This window comes from Halichoerus grypus, chromosome X (genome assembly GCF_964656455.1).
Source record: "Halichoerus grypus chromosome X, mHalGry1.hap1.1, whole genome shotgun sequence".
Lineage (NCBI taxonomy): Eukaryota > Metazoa > Chordata > Mammalia > Carnivora > Phocidae > Halichoerus > Halichoerus grypus.
This window is the reverse complement of record NC_135727.1, coordinates 2,524,554-2,540,557: the sequence shown is the minus strand read 5'-3', so window position 1 is coordinate 2,540,557 and position 16,004 is coordinate 2,524,554. Positions and strand designations below refer to the sequence as shown.

Sequence of the window (16,004 nt, the reverse complement as noted above, 5' to 3'; positions counted from 1 at the left end):
CACGCAGCAGGATGGCGATTCCTCTGCGAGCGGAAGCGGTGGGTGGGAAGGGCCCCCCCCCCCCCCGGGAGGAGACTGAGTAGGAACTGTTACAAGTGTCCCACGTCGGGAAGGTGGAGGCTTGAGCACCTACGTGTTCCACACTCCCGTATCCTTTTGTGATTTCCCAGGAAGAGGACCCGTGAAACGTCCTTGAATATGGTAGACCCGGAGCCGCCCAGCCGGGGCCTCGATGCTCGATGCTCGATGCTCGATGCTCGATGCTCGATGGTCGATGCTCCGCACCAGCGCGCCCGGAGGCGCAGTTGGTCCAGGGGGCGTGTCTCGGCCGAGGTCCCGCCTCCCGCATGCGCGCTGCGCCGGCCAATCAGTAACGCTCCCGCCCAGGCGAGGCTGGCGAGCTCCTCTCCGGCGCGAGGCCCTCAGAGGAGCGTCGCGGAGGACGTGGTGTGGAGGTCGCTGTGCAGATGGAGGGATGGAGGGAGGGACAGAGAGACAGAGGATGGGGGTGGGGCATAGGGGACCCTCAGGGAGGCCCAGGCGGCTAGGGGAGGCGGGCCCGGCGGCACTGTGTGGCCATGGGGGTCTCCTCAGACGTGAGGGGGCCAGGGTGTGGGGCAGCGGCGGCTGGGCTGGCCTCTGAGGGGATGTCCCCACGGGGTCGTCGGGGGCTCCGGCAGGACACGACGAGGGCGCCTGGGTGGCTCAGTTGGTTAAGCGGCAGGACACGACGAGGCCCCCGAGGGCGGGGCTGGCAGGGCCCGCGGGGCCGGCAGGGCAGCGGGCGGGTCCGACGGTCCCCGCCCCACTTCCTGGGAGGGTCACAGCTGGTGAGGAGGGTCCGTCTGCGTCTGTCCCTCCTGCCCGGCCACCCGGCAGGACAGTTTGGTCCCCGGAGGTCGTCCTGGGGTCCAGATGGCGTGTCGAGGAGCCGCCCTGGACCTGACGGTCCCCGGACAGGTCCGGACAGGGGCAGAACGGTTTATTCCCCATCCATTCGGAGGGGGACACTTAACGTTAGTCCCGGCCACGGTTGGGCCTCCGGACCAGCACATTGTCCCGCGGGGGGCCTAGGGGTGGGGACGGCCTCTGTCCCAACGTAGGGCGACAGAATGCGGCGGAAGGTCCTGGCACTCAGATGTCCCGGGGCAGGTCGCATGCGCTCGGTCGGAGCCGGGGGGGGGGGGCGGGGGGCGGGGGGCGGGGGGAGGGAGGGGTCCACCGTCCCCATCGTCTTTGTCCCCTCCTGGTCCAACAAGAGACACGAGGGCACGCACTCTCTGATCCGCGCAGAGGACCCTCGCCTGGCATCGCTCACTGACCGTGTCCCCCCATTTCCTTAACGCGTGTCTGTGCTCACAGCGTGCAGGAGAGCTCAGAAGACACCTCCTCGGGATGGCGCCGGCTGGCAGGAAGCGCCTGGGCAGAGCTGCGAAGGCCCCGGTGGAGGCTCAGGGTAGGGCAGCCTATGCCTTTGGGAGACAAGAGGGAAGAGAGCTGAGGGGGCCAGAGGCTGAAGGTACTGCCTATCTGACACCTTTTGCAGATACCGCGCTTGTTGATGGCGCACGCCGGGCAGGTCACCGCTTTGGAGTCCCCAGCGTTGTAAACAGTAAAATCCTCGTGTGTGTGTGTATCTGTCTGTCTCTGTCTCTGTGTGTCTGTTCTGTCTCTCTGTGTGTCTGTGTGTCTGTCTCTGTGTGTCTGTCTGCGTGTGTCTGTCTGCGTGTGTGTGTGTGTGTGTGTGTGTGTGTGTGTGTAAAGCAGTTCCACGTACCGGAGGTTGCCCACTTGATCCTCCTGTCCCAGACCAGGATTACCGAGGCTTAGATAGCAGCTCTTCTGCTCCCCCGCAGTCCTTCTTTCCAAAATATCTCACACCTGCTGGGTGAGGTACTCTGGCATTAACCTTGAAAGGCTTGTAACACCGTCTCCATCGCATGGTCCTGGTCGCCGATCTAGTTTCATCTGGCCTTGCACATGCAGGCTTCCTTTCCTGGGTCTGCCTTAGAAAACTTTTGTTTGCGAGACGGAGGCCTAAAAAACTCCACGGTGAAGGTATTGCTCCCTGAAAACTGATCAAAATGCCGTACTTCATTTTATTGTTTTAGATTTCAATGCAATTAGCCAACGTGTAGTACTTCATTCGTTTGTGGCAGAATGTTCAGTGATTCCTTAGTTGCGTATAACACCCGGTGCTCACCACATCACGTGCCCTCCTTGGTGCCCACCACCACACTTCATTTTAAAATGTTTTCCGCTTCTATTTCAACGCAGGAAACAGTCCACTGACTGAATACTACGGGGGAAGAAGTCCTCCAGCAGGAACATTTCTGGCAGATGTGGGGTAACGCGTTTAAAGTAATTTTCCCTTGACCCATAAGGTACTTTAAGAAAAATAAAGGTTGGCTCAGGTAACAAGTATGTGAAGTGTGTGAAGCCCTTGGCATGACATATTTCACCCAAAACATGCGTGCTGTTTTAGGTACCCTTAATTAAATACCTGATGTCATTTCTTTACAGGAATGAATTGCAGAACATGTTGGAAAGATTTGAAGGTATGATTTAGGAGCTATTTCAGCGAAAGTAAGTTGTTTTGAGCCATAGAACACATATTAACGAGAGATGTTAATCAGTGGGCTACCACACTGTTATTTAATGCCTTGTTCTCAGATACAGGATTTTCCTTAAGTATTTAGCGTGATTTGGCTTCATAGATTTCCTTAGTTCCCCTTTTTACTGTGGATGTGCAGAGACCGGGGCTGCCAGTGGTGAGGTAAGAGTGATGCTTTTATTTTATACGTGGGTACATTTGATGGACTGTGGGGATATTAGGAGAATTGGCACGAAATAATCTGTCTTCCACTTCGTGTCCCAGAGTGAGTGATACATCGGTTTTTAATATCAATTTTTAATTTTCTCATTGTAGTTATTTTCCTTGACTTTTCTATTTATTTTCTTTGGTACAGAAGTTTAAATTGAAGCCTGTAAAATAAGTCTTTGTCATGATGCTTATACACTAATAGACCGTGCAGTGGAAAACTAAAGACCACTTTGCCAGCATGCTAGCAACGTGTGATCAGAACCAATAAACCTAAAAGTTTTCAGCTGTTCTGTCAGATGTCACTTAAACATTAACCGGGTTACAGGGCAGGACTCTTAGTAAAGAGTCTGAGTCGATTTTTGAGTCCTCTATATGGATCAGTCATACAAGCAGGTACGTCTTGAAAGCTTTGCTCTGTTCGGTGGTGTCAGGGTTCTCGGTGTGTGAGCTGTCTCATACATTGATTATTCTACGTGGCAAACTGGATATATAAAGTGGTTGTGTAACAGTGCGCCTTTTCCCGGTCCCTGGAAAACAGCTATTGATGGCCGATGCAGAACACGCAGTCAAATGCTTAGGAAAGCGTTTTCTGAAATATTAAAAATTTTACTAATTGCAAAGGTGCTTTTTAAAAAGGCTGTAAGAAAAACTCCATTTGTTTACTAAGAAACGTATTTAGGAAGTGTTTTTGAATAAATTCTTTTATTTCCTTAAACTCTCCACGGTCTTTTAACTCAAATATACTTAAAATCCTCATTGACTAAATTAACACACACACACACACACACACACACACACACACACACCCCCCTTTCTTCTCTTTTCATTTATTTATTTGTATCCCTTTTGGACACTTTTAAAACAGAATGATAAAGTGTGTTTTATATATCGACTTTTAACAAGAATCCATCTCAATGAGTCCTTTGATTTGGAGGATATTTTATAAATTTATTAAAGACCAGCCCGTACAACGGTCTTTTCATGAGAAAATTAAAAGACTGTCATTGAGGAAACCCCCCCCCCATTTTTATTTCACACATTTTGGGAGATAGTAACTTTTGTTTATTAGCTCTTTTTCCAGGATAAGTTAAATAAAAGGTGTGTGCAGGCAAAAACAAACAAACAAACAAATTAGAATTCAGATATCAGTAACTGAAAGATTTCACAGGTGAAAAAAAAGAAGCGAATAATCTTGATTTCTGATGTGAGGCCTTTTTAAAAAATGCTAGTTTTCTTTCCAGTGCTGCTGAACCAATATTGCCTATGTTGTCTTGAGTAAGCTGCAAAAGAGGATTTTCAGCATTAAATGTCAATAAGTGTATGCTTAATATAGGTGACATTAGAAACCTTTTTCATGAAAAGAGGAAAAGATGCATGATGGATACCAGAGCTTCTGTCAAAAACATTAACCAGAAAATTGAGCGTGTTTGGAAAGCCCAGGAAGAGCAAAGGTAACGTTGTTGGTTTTTGGAGCCAGAAGCTGTGTGCAATTTCTTAGTATTTGTGGTTACAGATTAATTCAAAATAATGCTGTCGTCCTCTATCCGTCGGAGTCTCTATTGAAAAATACGTTTGGCTTGATTTGTATCTCAGCAAATAGTTCCTTTAGTCCTGTAAGTTCACACCTTAATTGAAAAGAGATGTATTATCTAGAGGTCAATAAAGATAACCCCTTTTTTCTCCTTTCAAATTGTAATTGAGCTTTCTTAGTATAAGAAAAAATTATATTCGTTCTTGGAGTATGCGAGCTGAGTAAGAGGCAAACGTCTTACGACAGTTAGCTGTATTCAATTATGCAGAAAAGATTAATCTTATATTTGAATATTTTTGAAATGTATCCCTATTGGGTTCACTGTTCTTTTGTACAAAATCTTTATTGTGCCACAGTGGGTAAAAAGTGAAATATTACTGTTTGGGAGAGTTACGTTATATAAGTGAATACGATACCCTCATTGAACCTATTTATCATTCCACGACCTATGTGTTATTCAGCAAATGGATGAAAATGAAAAAATAAAAACAAAACCCCTTGTAGATAAAATGCATTTTTTTTTTGGGAAAATTTATAATGCAATAAATCTCCCTTAGTTTTCAAGAGTGAAGGCATTCGGGAGAGCATCCCTCTTAAGACGGTTAGCGGTGAGTGACAGTTAGCAGTGAGAGGAAGCCATCCGCTTTATTTTGCTATTTTCCATCAGAAATTTTCAGCTGTGATCATCCCCTTCTCCCTTTATAGGACATTTACGTGCAGTCAATTTGGTTTTGAATGGGTTTGCTTTTCTCTTAACAATATAAAGTATGACCCTATTCATTATTATGTCTTACAGGCAGAAGCTTTATCACGAATACTGTCAGCAGTTTCTAACTTTGCTTCGAGAGTGGAATATAGATGTGCAGAGAGCCAAGGAAGAAGAAGAAAAACTAGCTGTTGGTATCAGGCTTAGCTTTATAATTAATCTATTGTAACCGAGTCTCAAGTAGGAACGGTGAGCCTGGCCGCACCTCAGACCTGTAGATTTGAGCCAGAGTCCTGTTTCCATTGCTGGCTACGTGTGTGGGCCCCGATCTCAGAAAAATCAGAGAGGCACAGGCCCACACCCTACTCACAAGAGCCCTTGGTCTTTACTTCCTCTCTTGGTTGGGATTCCTGCAGTTCCAAGGGACAGGCGTTGGCCAAAGTGCAAAAGAGGGATGCCCTGGTTTATCTGAAGAAGTCAAAGGGAGTTTTGCGCCAGGTACAGCTGAATGAGTCCGGGTACCAGGTGCTCAGGCAGTGCCGTCTGGGCTCTGTCTCCATCTCCTAGTAGGCCCTCTCCACGGGGTCAGCGTGATAGCACCTTACAATCCTAGATTCACTACCGGGTTAGTGACCCCAGTGTACGGAGATAACCTTTCTCCATAGGTCCGGCAGAAAAGTCCCCTGGGCTGCTATCAACAATCTAGTTTCAATCGTTTGCTCATTCCTGAACGAGTCATTGAGTTCAGGGCATGGTTCGCCCTTAACGGACAGGCCTGTATCACATTTAGGAGTAAGGATGGTGGAGGAGATGTTGCTTTTTGAGGGCAGAGCGGGAGGCCTGGGACTGTTTCCTGAGAGTGGGCCAGTGAACGGACAAGGGAAATATCATTGCCAAGCAACGTTCCGGTCCAATGCGGCTTGGTGTCGTAGCAATCCCAAATTTATATGAGACTAGTACTCATGGTCGTGGTTGTGTCTGAGCCGCCGGAGAGCTGGATTTTCCAGGGTTGGGCTGAGGTTAGCCGTGCACCTCGACAGAGTGAGAAGGGGGCGAAGTATATAAACAAGGGTGTAGGTATAACCATTGGCCACGGATTTAGCTGGAAAGGGGGAAAATGAGGACAGAGGGTGGAGACAGGGGACGATGAAAACTGTTCCATTCAGTGGATGTCGGATCCCGCTAGGGTACTGAGCTGTAGTATGAAAGGGAGCGAGCCACAAACGCAGGGACGTAGAGGTGGAATGTTGGGGAAAGTGGACAGACAGTGTGGTACAGGGGTCAGGAGCCCGGACGCTGGGACGATAATGTTTGGGATCCAGTTCTGATTTCCTAATTGCTAGCTGTGAAACCGTGGACAAATTGCTTTTCTCTGAGCCTCAGTTTCCTCACCTATGAGAGGGAGTATAAGGAGAGTACTTATAGGTTTTTTGTCTTTGTTTTTGTTTTTAGGATTTACATGAGCTCCTCTGTAATAAGCTTATTTGAAATGGTTCAGAACAGTATCTGTACCGAGTTCCTCTATAAGTCTTTGCTATTAGTAACGTCATGTAAATGTTTCAGTTATCGGGCTGACAAAATCTAAGGTATGACTCTGAAAGTGAGTGGCTAAGTAGGGATAGAACAAGATCACTGGTGGAGGAACAGGAAGATCATGGAAGGATTATTGGAAGGATCATGTGTGTGGATTTTGAAATCAACAAGAATAAGATATATGTTTTGAATATTGCTAAGAAAGGAAATTTCCTACTTAGTGACCAGCAGACAAGACCACCGTGGTGTTTTTGTATGTTACTGGTAAACACAAACGATGTAAACTAGGTCACGATATTTGATAAAAGAGAAGATACTAAAAAAATATTTACTTAAAAACGATTCAAGTTCAATCTAGATTTTTTTGTTGTTGTTAAATTTTAGATTTTACCCAAATGGTCATCACAGCTTTTTTTTTTTTTTTTCTTTTATATTTGTAGAATATACTTCAACAGCAACAAGAGGTTTTGCAACACTCTAGAACGGTTCAGAGCCAGAGAATGCAAGCAATTAAAGGGTTGTATGAGCAATTCTTGGAGGTCCGTTGAATTTGGTAACACAGTGTATTCTCATAAAATGTAATCTGTATATGGAAGTAGAAAATAATTGTTTTTCCTTCTCAATACATGTTAAAAACATTTTGGTTATGCCTCTAAAATCAATTAAAATTAATTGGGCATTTTCCACTTTGAATTCATTGTTCTGATTTAACATAAATGCTAAACGTACTTCTACTTTTCAGATTCATTCACGGTTTTGTGGGTGTTACTCAAAACAGGGACTGGTAGATTGGGAATTTTACCAAGAAATATGCATATCGTGCATGAAACTGATCCTTTATTAACAATTTAATCATGGTTCTTTGTTCCAGAGTCCGCCTTTCTTAGGAGAGCAGTGATGAATACATAGTTTGAAAGTAGGAAGTCTTGAAATCATTTCTCGATGTCATTTACTTTTCTTTGTGCTGCCAGTGTTTCTTAAACAGCAAGTAGCCAATTTTATTCTCAATTGCATTTTATAAGTCTTTTATGGCATATTTGCTTTCAGAATTATTAAAGTGACTAAAAGCGGCTTTACATGCCAACTTACAATTGCGAGAGACAGCACAGATATATAGGAGAATGAAAAAAGCCAGAGTAAGCCCATAAGCTTGTGAACTGACGTTACCTTCAGTCGTATTTCCACGTTAGCGAATCATCCTCAGTGACACGGACCTCTTCTTCACACAGCTATATACTCGTTTGGGAGTGGATGGAATCCTGTACATTCCCCTTCTGTTTTTGGTCAGGGTGCTGTTGTCGTTGTTGTTTTTAATGTCCTAAGAACACTTAACATGAGCCCTCCCTACCCTCTTTTGCTCTTTTGCATGGGGACATAAAGTTTTCCCAGCTTCCTTCGTTGAAGACACTATCTTTTCCCCATTTTGTATCCTTGGCCCCCTCATCGAAAATCAGTTGACTGGGGGCGCCTGGGTGGCTCAGCCGTTAAGGGTCTGCCTTCGGCTCAGGTCATGATCCCAGGGTCCTGGGATCGAGCCCCGCCATCAGGCTCCCTGCTCGGCGGGAAGCCTGCTTCTCCCTCTGCCACTCCCCCCTGCTTGTGTTCCTGCTCTCGCTCTCGCTAACTCTCTCTCTCTGTCAAATAAATACATAAAATCTTTAAAGAAAAAAAAAAATCAGTTGACTGTATACGTGGAAGTTTATTTCCGGGCTCACTGTTCTGTTCCATTGGTCTATACATCTGTCTTTATGCTAGAACCATACTGTTTTTATTACGGTGGCTCTGTAATATAGTTTTCAAATCAGGAAGTGTGATGGCTCCAGCTTGTTGTTGCTGTTCTTGCTTGGAATCGCTTTGGCCATTCACAGTCTTTTGTGGATCCACATGAATTGTAGGATTGCTTTGTAGAGGCATTTCTGTAGAAAAATAGCATCGGGGTTTTGGTGGGGATAACATTGAATCTGTAGGTCGCTTTGTGTGGTATGGGCCTTTTAACAATATTAAGTCTTCCAACCCATGAGCATGGGATAATTTTTCCATTTATGTATGTTGTCTTTAATTTCATCAGTGCTTTGTAGTTTTTCAGCGTACAGGGCTTTCACCTCCTTGGTTAATTTTTTTTTCCTAAGTATTTTACTCTTTTTGACGCTATTGTAAATGGGATTGTTTTCTTGATTTCACTTTTGGGTGACTCATTGTTAGTGTGTAGAAATACAACTGACATTTGCATGTTGATTTTATCACTTGCAACTTTGCTGAATTCATTTATTAGTTTGAACAGGGATTTTTGCGTGTGTGGAGTCTTTGGGGTTTTCTACATATGAGATCACGCTGTCTGCGAACAGAGACAATTTTGCTTCTTCCTTTCCAGGTTGGATGTCTTCTATTTCCTTTTATTGCCGAATTGTTCCAGCTAGGACTTCTGGTACTATGTTGAGTAGGAGTTGTGAGGTTGGGCAAACTTGTCTTATTCCTGATCTTAGAGGAAAAGCTTTCAGTTTTTCACCACTGAGTATGTTAGCTGTGGCCTTGTCGTATGTGTCTACAGTACCTGGTTTGTGGAGAGTTTTTATCATGAGAGAGTGTTGAATTTTGTCAAATACTTTTTCTGCAGCCTTTGAGATGATCATGTGATTTGTTCTTTAAACAATCTTGTTCAAATACATGGTAAAATGTCCCTCTTCTAAACTAACTGGAATGTTTAAGCACTAGGAATATAGTTTCAAAATAAGTATTCTTGAAAGAATCTTAGAATGACACATATGCAAAATAGTTACAGTAGAATTGTTTCCAAGTAGAGAGCGTGTTGCTCTAATGCTCTGTGAAGACCATTTTAGTGATTGGTGTGGAGGTTTCCTAAAGTAACAGAAATTATTTCTTCTAAATGTTACTGCCCAGTGTAACCACTTAGGGTTGGAAATTTAGTGTTTTCCTTGACTCCTGCATTTCCTTACCCTTCCCCTCCAGTTACCATCGGGCTGTGTGATACTTACCTCTGCAGTGGTACTTGAAATTCTTTCTTCGAATTCCCACTGCTGCAGCCCTAGTCGAGGACCTCATCGTCCCTCGCTCCTGCTATGGAGCTCTCATCTGATCTCTCCGTCCTTCATAGGTCTGCGGTACTATCTTCCCACGAGATTGTGCTTCCCTCCTGAAGGCCTGTCAGTCGTTTCCCCTTCTAAAGTCTTAGCTATTCAAAGATTCACCATAACATGGTGCCCTTTTCAGTTTTATTTGCTACATCCTGTCTTTAGTCCCACCCTTCCTGATAAATGCTTCGTCTTAAACTAACTATTACTTCTACGCTTTGCTTATGTCCTTCCCCTGGAAGTGGTTTTAACTTCCTTTTCCTCGCCTATTGAAATCTTTTTCTTTCGCCAACCGTGTCGGCCTTAATCTCCTTTTTCTGCTATGTAGCCGCAACAAGTTGTGCTTCTATAACTATCATAAAATTTTTGTATCATTTCTGTTTATGTTTGCTCTTGGCACTGGACTACGGAAGAGACTGTGTATTCATTTTTAAATTCCTCCACAGTACTCAACACGGTACTTTCTACACGGTATGCACTATTTCACCACTTGTGGAATGAATGGCAAAATTTAAAACGTAGGTTGTGTTTTTCATCACTTGAAGAGGTCACATCACAGATCATTTTATTCCCTCTAAGGGAATCATGTTACTCTGACTATTACTGATAATAAACGTGTTATTACCTGGTGTTAGAAAGCTTATTACTGGATTTCAAAATTATAGCATTCGTTGATATGGACTCCCAGTCCTTTTCTATCTTTGGGGTCCATTTTGACCTCGACCTTAACTGCTTGACGTTTGAGCAAAGTGTACTATAATTGTGTCTCCTAAAATAAGACTATTTTGGGGCACCTGGGTGGCTCGGTCGGTTAAGCGTCCAACTCTTGATCTCAGCTCGGGTCTTCATCTCAGGGTTGTGAGTTCAAGCCCCGTGTTGGGAGTGGAGCCCACTTAAAATAATAATAATAATAATAATAATAATAATAATAATAAAGTATTTCACTCGAATCTGATATTTAAAATTTTTCTTAGTGAATGTTTTTGCCTACGTGTGTGATTTAGAATTTTTTTTTTTTATTTCAAATAGATAACGGCCATCACTGGACTATTAAAAAATTGTAGTACTTTTGAAATTTAATTTTGCATGTTTTGAACGTAGGAAGAAAAATGGTGGTTTGTAACTGGACTAGGCTTTTTGTTTTAGAGTGTGGAAGACTTAGAGAAGAATCAGGAAAATTTTCTTACTGGTGAACAGAGTGAACTTAGGAAAGAAATGGCCATGTTGCAAAAACACCTTATGATGGAACATGTAAGTAGTGTAATATTTAAAGGTGAAAACTAAGGATTGATTTAAACATTGAAATAGTCTGTTTGCTGTTATAGGCATAATCCTTATATAAATACTGAACAAGTACATTCTCTCCTTTCATTTAGTAGCAGCAACAAGAGGTGGCAGTTTTTCAGAAGTCTCTTCATTCTCCGTTATTTTGATGACATTTGAAGAAAGGACTAAGTAACCTGATAATTGTGGTCTAACAATTCTAGTTTAAATGATTACATCTTGTTACTCGTTGGCTTGTTTGAGTGCAAGGCCCTCTTTCTGTGTAAACCCAAGTGAGACCTAAACAGTTACGTGAGTAGCCGTAATTCCAAAGTTATATGCGGGAAACGTTCAGACCTTTGGTAGTAATGGTGACTTTTTCTCCCTAACACTGTCAATTAAATTTTAGCAATAAAGATGATTTACATTTAAGTTTGCTTCAGCGAATCTGTACCAGTCCCCAAAGATAGAAAGTACAAGCATAGAGGGTTACGTTGCTCTTTCTGAAAGAAAACAAATAATGAAAGAATACACGCTTTTGCATATACTCATTAAGTTAAAGGACCAATTCTAATGAAAATAAGATTTGAAATACAATCTACTCCACAGAAGTACACAGTTTATTAAAAGCAACTTAAGTTTGTGCCCCAGAATAAATGAAACTGCTAAAAGTCATTAAGACAACTGAATAAGATATGTAAATATCCACTTGTGAGACATGGAGTTGTGAATATGCCATTCCCACCAAAAAAATTAAAATGTCATTTAATTGATTTTGGTCCACTGTTAAATGACACCTGCCCTTAGCATTGATTAAAAGTATTTTATTAACATATACATGTACTTGGTTACCTGTGGTTTAAATATTTCGTGCCTATCTTTAGAGATTAATTACCTAGAAAGTTTTGTTTTGCAAGTTTGATATTCAGTGAGTATATGGAAAGTTGATTGTATGCTCATCTAAAAACGTTAACAGTTAATTCTCACGCGTTGTCTTTTCTGGTGCACTTTTTACATGCAAAACCACATGAAATTCTCAACTGGAAACATTTGATTTCACGAGCATGAAGTTGTTTGAGGAATGAATGGCAAAATTTAAAACGTAGGTTGTGTTTTTCATAACTTGAAGAGGTCACATCACAGATCATTTTATTCCCTCTAAGGGAATCATGTTACTCTGACTATTACTGATAATAAATGTGTTGGTGGGAATGCAAACTGGCGCAGTTTATTATTAGTTTGGAATTATTATTAGTCTGGAATAAATCGGCTAGATGTATTCTCTTTCTAAGTTACTGAAATTCCTTTCATGAATCATTCAGAACAACAACAACAACAACAACAACAACAACAACAACGACAAAAATACTCCCGTTTGGAGGAGAGGACTGTCCTTCTCCTGTTTTTCTGTATGTTTGATATTTTAATTATGGCCGCTAGAGCCCACTCTTCTATTTGTTTTATGGTTTTCCCTGTTTCTAAAGTAAGCCCAAACATACTCTTTTTTTCGAACTTCTAACTTATTTATCTTATGTAGGAAGAAGGGAGTCCTCCGCCATGAGTGAATATTTGACATCAAGGGACAGTTTACTCCTTAAATACCGTATTTTTTTTTTTTTTTGTGAAGGCTTTTCCCCTTAAGCCAAAACATTAAGTCTTAAGTACTACTTCAAACTTTTTTTTTTTTTTTTTCCCCTGGGGTTTCTGTTTAAATTCCAGTTAGTTAACATACAGTGTAATATTAGTTTCAGGTGTAGAGTTTAGTGATTCAACACTTCCATACAACCCCCGGTGCTCATCACTGACAAGTGCCCTCCTTAATGCCCGTCGCCTATTCAACCCATTTCCCCCCGCCCACCTCCCCTGTGGTAACCAACGGTTTGTTCTCTATCGTTAAAAGTCTGTTTCTTGGTTTTCCTCTCTTCCCCACCCCCTCCACGTTCATTTGTTTCTTAAATTCCACATACGAGTGAAATCATATGGTATTTGTCTTTCTCTGACTGACTGATTTCGCTTAGCACAGTACTCTCTAGCTCCATCCACGTTGTTGCAAATGGAAAGATTTCATCATTTTTTATGGCTGAGTAATATTCCAGTGTGTGTGTGTGTGTGTGTGTGTGTGTGTGTGTGTAAAACGCAACATCCAAAAAACAAATAATCCAATTCAAAGTGGGCAGAGGACATGAATAGACATTTTCCCAAAGAAGACATACAGATGGCCAACAGACACATGAAAAGATGCTCGATATCACTCATCATCAGGGAAATACAAATCAAAACTACAATGAGCTATCACCTCACACCAGTCAGAATGACCAAAATCAACAGCACAGGAAACAACAGGTGTTGGCGAGGATGCGGAGAAAGGGGGCCCCTCCTACACTGTTGGTGGGAATGCAAACTGGCGCAGCCACTCTGGAAAACAGTGTGGAGGTTCCTCAGAAAGTTAAACACAGAACTACCCTGAGACCCAGCGATTGCTCTACGAGGTATTTACCCAAAGGATACAAAGATAGTAATCTGAAGGGATACATGCACCGCGATGTTTGTAGCAGCATTAGCAAAAATAGCCAAATTATGGAAAGAGTCCAGGGGCCCATCAACTGATGAATGGATAAAGAAGTTGTGGTATATTTCACACTTTTAAGGAGACCCTCACTTGAGAAATTTTGCCACCAGGCACAGAGGCAAAATAAGTACGCCAGTGTGTTCTCTGTGTATTTAATTCACATGGGCGTATTTTTTCCTTTTAAGGAGTATAGACTTACTGGCTTTTGTTCAATATGCTTTTCTCCTGCTTAAGATAATTATAGTACATGCTCATCACTCCATTACTTTTCTTACTGTTTCATTGTGCAGCGTAGGGGCTGCAGAACCGTTGGATCAAATTAAAACTCGGGTCGGATGGGGGGATCGATATCTCACCGAATGGCCCTTACTCATAGTGTTACCTGACATCTGCTAATAAGGAATGAAAACCTTTAGCAGAAATTTGCCTACTTCTGTTTACTATCCATAGGAAGATATGTTATCTACAGAATTACTAAACTGCCAGTCAAAACATAAAACAGTAAACGGAGTCTCCAAAATACCATTCACTTTTAGTCCTGTGAGCTACCTATAAAAAAGTAGAACAAATTATTCCTTTATTGCTTCAGATTAATATAATTTGATAAAAATCACTGTGTATTTTACCATTTAAGTGTTTTCCCTTTTATTTTTAGTACTGGATATTAGTTACAACTTGAATTTGAGGTCAAGACGAGTCAATCTCACATCTGATAGGGGAACACTGATTCTCAAACTTCTCAAATCCATGGGTGGGTAGCCTGTTAAAAGTTTCAACATCTGAATGGTATGCTATCAAAGTGGGAATGATAATAACAGTAAGACTAACAAAGAACTCACAGTGTAGTTAAGTTGGGAAGGTGGCCTCCCTGCGCGCCCGGCGGTAAACTCATATCACAGTCTCACGGTTCCCGTGGAGCGCTGACAAAGCTTAACCATTTATCGAGTGATGACGCCAGAGAGGAAACCCGCGCATTGTGTGAGTAGTTTCCAGCCTGGAGTTCCAGGACTAAGGGCTTTATTCACACCATGAATCATCAGTTCAAATGATTTCTTACCACCAACTGTGTGAGGCTTCAGCAAAGACACACTCAAATATTAGGGTGTGAAGATGAGGACGTTTTTCAGAAACACTAGTTGCTGACTTCTGGCAGCTCATTATCGCCAGGAGGATCTTTAGTCCTGTGGGGAGTCCAGGTGACAGAACACTGGCACCCTAAGGGATACAGCAGGTCAGCCTCGTACGGTGACATTGCATCTCTCCCACCGCAGACAGCCTGCCAGACCGTAGGAATCTGGAGCGCACGGCCTAAAGGAGTAACCAGGTCAGGGCTGCGCTTTCCCAGACTTCCACAGAGCCTCATGGTGTTACTCAGAGGTCGTACAGGGCCGTAGAGGTTTGGGCCAACCTTATATACGTGCAGGGTTTTATACCAGTGACCGGCTAACAGATAACAATGGGATTTACCCTACATCTGTTTTACTATGTCAAAGGTCATCTACACGTGGGTTATCGAGTTAATATGTTTTTGCGCAGATGTCTAGAGAATGCTTATCCTGCCAACTCTGGAAAAACACACCACCGCCGATTAGGAGGACTGTAACTCTGCCCTGGCGTCTGCTCACAAACACCGTTTTCTGCCTTCTGACTGCAAATATCTGAGCTGTAAAATTGTACAAGGCAGCAGCCCATTACATTTTCATCCATGTGAATCAGGGTTCTCCCAGCACCGCTAATCTAAAACAAATAATGAAATTAATTAGGCATGAAATCTTCTAAATCTAGAACCATCAACCTAAATCTGTGTTTGCTAAAATAGATTTGCTCTTGTGTATGTATAAAACAGTATTTTTTTTTTTTTTAAATAGGATGATTCTGAGAGTCAGATGAAGCGGTGATGGAGAAACCTGTAGGCACATAATAAGCGCTGAATAGATGTTACCTGTGAGCCGTCGACACCCTCGTTCTTCTTCTTGACCCGGTGGGCGTGTGTGAGTCACTTAGCCGGTATTATGGACTGAGGTTGTCGTGACAGAGTCGTTTGTTCTCTCTGTGAGGTTTCTTCCTATGCAAAGCTTGATTTGATGACAGTGGCCTCTTAAGAGCCAACTTTTTTCGGGGCGCCTGGGTGGCTCAATCGGTGAGGCGTCTGCCTTCGGCTCGGGTCATGATCTCAGGGTCCTGGGATCGAGCCCCACATCGGGCTCCCCGCTCAGCGGGGAGCCTGCTTCTCCCTCTGCCTCTGCTGCTCCCCCCGCTTGTGCTCTCTCTCTCTCTCTCTGTCTCTCTGTCAAACAAATAAATAAAATCTTTAAAAAAAAAAAAAAAAGAACCAACTTTTTTCAAGTACTGAAGTCAGCAACCAAGCAGAAAATAAAACATTGTATGAGGTTCAAACACGAGAACCTTCACCTCACAGTAGTTTATTAAAAATGCAGACTATCAACTTTTCTTTCCTAATATTGAGTTACAAGTTTTAAGTGTAGAAT

At 42.9% G+C, this 16,004-nt stretch overlaps 1 protein-coding gene across 1 annotated transcript; it reads left to right on the top strand.

Moving 5' to 3' along the window:
* The first annotated feature begins 1,339 nt into the window (after nt 1–1,339).
* Nucleotides 1,340–11,378, top strand: LOC118529228 (synaptonemal complex protein 3-like). Its single transcript, XM_078063950.1, has 9 exons — nt 1,340–1,456; nt 1,547–1,612; nt 2,278–2,347; nt 2,524–2,558; nt 4,158–4,275; nt 5,152–5,251; nt 7,035–7,133; nt 10,830–10,934; nt 11,063–11,378. Exons 1-9 carry the CDS (start codon nt 1,396–1,398, stop codon nt 11,114–11,116), a joined length of 708 nt encoding a protein of 235 aa, XP_077920076.1. The 5' UTR covers nt 1,340–1,395; the 3' UTR covers nt 11,117–11,378.
* The last annotated feature ends 4,626 nt before the right edge of the window (nt 11,379–16,004 follow it).